The sequence below is a fragment of the Lucilia sericata genome, unplaced genomic scaffold, assembly GCF_015586225.1.
Source record: "Lucilia sericata isolate MDLA Ls3-8-SP2 unplaced genomic scaffold, ASM1558622v1 Contig000269F_arrow, whole genome shotgun sequence".
In the NCBI taxonomy this organism is placed as follows: domain Eukaryota; kingdom Metazoa; phylum Arthropoda; class Insecta; order Diptera; family Calliphoridae; genus Lucilia; species Lucilia sericata.
The window spans coordinates 440,181-444,724 of record NW_023994294.1 but is presented as its reverse complement, the minus strand read 5'-3'; the positions used below and the strand labels follow the sequence as shown (position 1 = coordinate 444,724).

The following is a 4,544-nucleotide window of genomic DNA, read 5'->3' as shown; positions in this document are numbered from 1 at the left end:
TTATAATCGTATAAATCAAATGATAGAGTCTAGTATTTCAAGAGCTTTACAAAATCTCAATTTGTCTATCCAAAACCCTCTGATTCCTCCACAATATCCTTCGGGAAATTCTAATTTAATAGGAAACATAATGGAAACTGATATACAACAGGTTTTACGAAATTTAAATTCTAACAACTCTGCAAACTCTGCTAACAACCAACAATATCAACTACCCAATTCTAACAAAAACAATCCCGGAAATAATCCCATGTTAACTCATCAGAATCGACCTCAAAATATTTACAATTATTTTCCAAATCATTTTAATCGACAACCAAATGCTATGAGAACACCACCTACAAATTCCCAAGTTTCTACGATAAACACCGATAAAATTACATCGATTATCCAAAACTGGTGTTTAAAATTTGACGGTTCAACTACTGGGTTAACCGTAGAAGAGTTTTTGTATAGACTAACCTCTCTAACCAACGATAATTTCAATGGAGATTACACGATTATATGTAAGAATCTTCACATACTTTTATCAGGGAAAGCGCGAGATTGATTCTGGCGCTATCACAAGCAGGAAAGAGGTGTTATCGATTGGAACGAATTCTGCAATGCGATTAGCTCTCAATATAAAGATTTCAAGTCTTCTTTTGATCTTCGTGAGGAAATAAGAAATAGAAGACAAAAACCAGGAGAGTCATTTGATGTTTTTTATGATTCTATATCCGCAATTATGGACAGGTTGCCTTCTGCATTTTCGGAAATGGAATTAATTGAAATCATAATGCGAAACTTAAGACCGGAAATAAGGCAAGATTTGCTGTATATTCCTGTACATTCAATACACCATTTACGAAAACTAGTCCAAATGCGGGAATCTTTTCTTGAAGACGAGCATGTTAAGCGAAACTTGAACAACCGTACTGCTAATACTCATCAACCTCGAAGACATATTGCTGAAGTCGATTTAGATTCTGAAGATGCTAATCCTGTATGCTCTGAAACTTCTATAGATGCGTTACATAATAACCCCACTGTTCCACGCTGCTGGAATTGCGATAAACCAGGCCATGTTTGGGAAGACTGCCTTTACGAAAGAACTATTTTTTGTTATGGTTGTGGGGCTAAAAATACTTATAGACCACAGTGTCCCAAATGTAAAGACAAAAAATATTCAGAAAACTACAATCCTCCACCTCCGAACAAGAGTTCCCAATAAATAACAACTTTTCCTTCCATACCTTAAACCATCAAACAACTACTGCAGAAAATACTAACATTTGTCGTCCACAAAATACTTTCGTAGAAAACTCAGAGAATCCTAAAACTGATCCTTGTTGTTACAAGATTTTGAAAAACCAGATTCGAGATCTGAGGATAACAACATTATTTCGATAAACTTATTCACCCTATTTTACCCTATTATAAAAGATTGGAAAACTATTATTTAAGGCGTAATACAATTTTTAAGGATGTCGAATTAGCTTCACTTAAACGATCTAAACCTAAACGTTCCACAACAAGACTCAAAGATTATTATAGAAAACGAAAAATTTGCTCGAAATTATTACTCTATGCTATCCTTAGTGATCCAAAAGATAACCTATGCAAAGGTGTCTTTTCTAGATTATGTAGAATATGGCTTGTTAGATACTGGTGCTAGCATTAGCTGCATTGGATCTGAATTAGCTAAAGAAAATTTTTCAAAATTCCAAAATTTTATAAGTTGCAGAAACTTTGTCAAAACTGCCGATGGGGCTCAACAACGCGTTATAGGTTGGCTTAATGTAAATATCACGTTTAAGGAAATGTCTTGTCCAATTAACCTTTTTGTAATACCAACAATTTCTCAACGACTTATACTTGGAATTGACTTTTGGAAGAAATTTAAATTAGTACCGATTGTCATTGAATCCGCGGATTTATTTGATAAGTCATCGGTTAGCGCAAGTCCGTCTGTTTCGTCCGATAAGTCCGAAAGTCTGTCCGAGGTTTGTGGTAAATCTGATGGTGAGAAATCAGATAATAACTATATGTTAACTTCAAGTCAACAACAGCAATTAAACGCTGTAATTTCTCTTTTTCCAAACTTTGAAAAACAAGGGTTGGGAAGAACGGGCTTAATAAAGCACTTGATCGATGTTGGTGAAGCCAGACCGATCAAGCAAAGGTTCTACCCCGTATCACCAGCAGTGGAAAAACTAATGTTCACACAAATTGATAGAATGTTGACATTGGGTGTTATTGAACCGTCAAACTCACCCTGGAATTCCCCGATGAGACTGGTTATAAAACCGAATAAAGTCCGCCTTTGTTTAGATGCGAGAAAAGTGAATTCTGTCACGAAAAAGGATGCCTATGCACTACCATCGATTGAGGGAATCTTTGCGCGTCTTCCAAAAGCCAACATCATTTCCAAGTTAGATTTAAAAGACGCGTATTAGCAAATAGCATTGGATGATGAATCGAAGCCCATAACTGCTTTTACAGTGCCTGGTAGACCCTTATACCAGTTTACTGTAATGCCCTTCGGGTGTGCAATGCACCCCAAACAATGAGTAGGCTTATCGATGATCTAATTCCCCCGGACTTGAACAACAGCGTCTTTGGTTATCTTGACGATGTGATTATTGTTTTGAGAACTTCGTAGAACATATTGGTATTTTAGTTCGTATAGCTGGACAGTTCCGTAAAGCTAATTTGACCCTAAACATATCGAAAAGTAAGTTTTGCGTTACAAAAGTAAAATACTTAGGTTATATTATTGGAGATGGTGGTATAGTGACAGACCCAGAAAAAGTAAGTGCGATCAGAAACTGGCCAACTCCAAAGAACATAAAACAAGTTCGTGGCTTCTTAGGTGTTGCAGGCTGGTATAGGCGCTTTATTGCGAACTTTTCAAGCGTAGTTTACCCTATATCAGAAACCTTGTCAACTAAGAAGAAGTTTGTTTGGACTCCCGAGGCTCAGCAGGCTTTTGAACAAATCAAAGAATTACTATCTTCTGCTCCTATTCTAAGTAACCCTGATTTTGAGAAAAAGTTTTTCGTTCACTGTGATGTCAGCGATTTTGGTATCGGTGCTGTGCTCGTCCAACTGGATAATAATAACGAGGAAAAACCGATTGCTTTTATGAGCAAAAAGCTTAATTCCGCACAGAGAAATTACAGTGTGACGGAACGTGAATGTTTAGCGGCGATAGAAGCTATTCAACGATTCCGATGCTATCTTGAACTCCAAGAATTCGAGGTTATAACTGACCACTCCAGTCTTGTTTGGCTGATGAAGCAGCCGAATCTAAGTGGAAGGTTAGCCAGATGGGCGTTGAAGCTTCAAGCCTACAATTTCACCATAAATCATCGCAAAGGTAAAGAGAACGTCGTACCAGATGCTTTGTCACGTATTGAGTTCGAAGAAGTTAATTCTTTAGATTTGTCAGAGCCAGAAATAGATTTGAATTCCGCATGTTTTGATGATCCAGATTACTGTGATTTGAAGAATAAGATACAGGAAAACCAATCCCAGTTTCCTGATATAAAGATGGTAGAAAAGTATGTAAACATACGAACCGAACATTATGGCGGTATTGAATCAAACGAAAGCGAAGCTTGGAAGCTGTGGATTCCATATGGTCTTCGAACAACGCTTATAAAACGTTTTCATGATCCACCTACGGTATCTCATGGAGGAATGTCCAAAACTTTGGAACTTCTACGAAGAAAATTTTACTGGCCAGGAATGGTAGTAGATGTTAGGAATTTTGTCAGAAACTGCGAATTGTGTAAAACCACCAAGCACCCACATTTTGTGTTGAAACCGGAAATGGGTAAACAAACTATAACAATACGTCCTTTTCAGAGATTATATATAGACTTGTTAGGGCCCATATCCGCGTAGTAAGAAAGGAAATATTGGTATTCTTATAGTCTTAGACCATCTGTCAAAGTTTCAGTGGTTACAACCTCTGAAAAAGTTTACGTCTTTGTCAATAAAAGACTTTTTACAAACACAGATATTTCACGTTTATGGGATACCGGAAACGATCGTGAGTGACAATGGGTCGCAATTCAAAGCAAATGACTTAAATGCATATTTTACTTCTCTAGGTATTAAACATATTTATACAGCCGTTTATTCACCACAATCAAACGCTTCAGAACGTGCAAACCTTTCAATTATAGCGGCGATTAGAGCTTTTTGAAACACGATCATACCAAATGGGATGAAAATCTCAGTACGATCAACTGTGCTTTACGAAACGGATACCATCAATCAATAAACATGTCACCATATCATGTTCTGTTTGGATTTAACATGATAACACATGGATCCCCATATGCTTTGCTAAATAACTTTAAAACACTAAATGAACCTACAGCTTCATTATCTAGAGATGACCATCTACAATTGATTAGAAAAGACATACAGAAATATTTAAACCAGGCTTATAAACAAAATCAGAAAACCTATAATCTACGAACTAGGCCAGAAAAGTTCCATATTGGTCAAGAGGTTCTACGTAGAAATTTCGTACAGAGTAGTATGGAAAA

At 36.7% G+C, this 4,544-nt stretch overlaps 1 protein-coding gene across 1 annotated transcript; it reads left to right on the top strand.

Annotated features, from left to right (window-relative positions):
- Positions 1-1,568: 1,568 nt before the first annotated feature.
- On the top strand, positions 1,569-2,438 carry LOC119603003. The gene has a single exon (XM_037954855.1). The coding sequence runs from the start codon at positions 1,569-1,571 to the stop codon at positions 2,436-2,438; it is 870 nt and encodes a 289-aa protein (XP_037810783.1).
- The last annotated feature ends 2,106 nt before the right edge of the window (positions 2,439-4,544 follow it).

What these genes read in the sequence shown, in the direction of transcription:
- LOC119603003 (XM_037954855.1), top strand. Translation starts at nt 1,569, where the DNA reads ATGCTATCCTTAGTGATCCAAAAGATAACCTATGCAAAGGTGTCTTTT.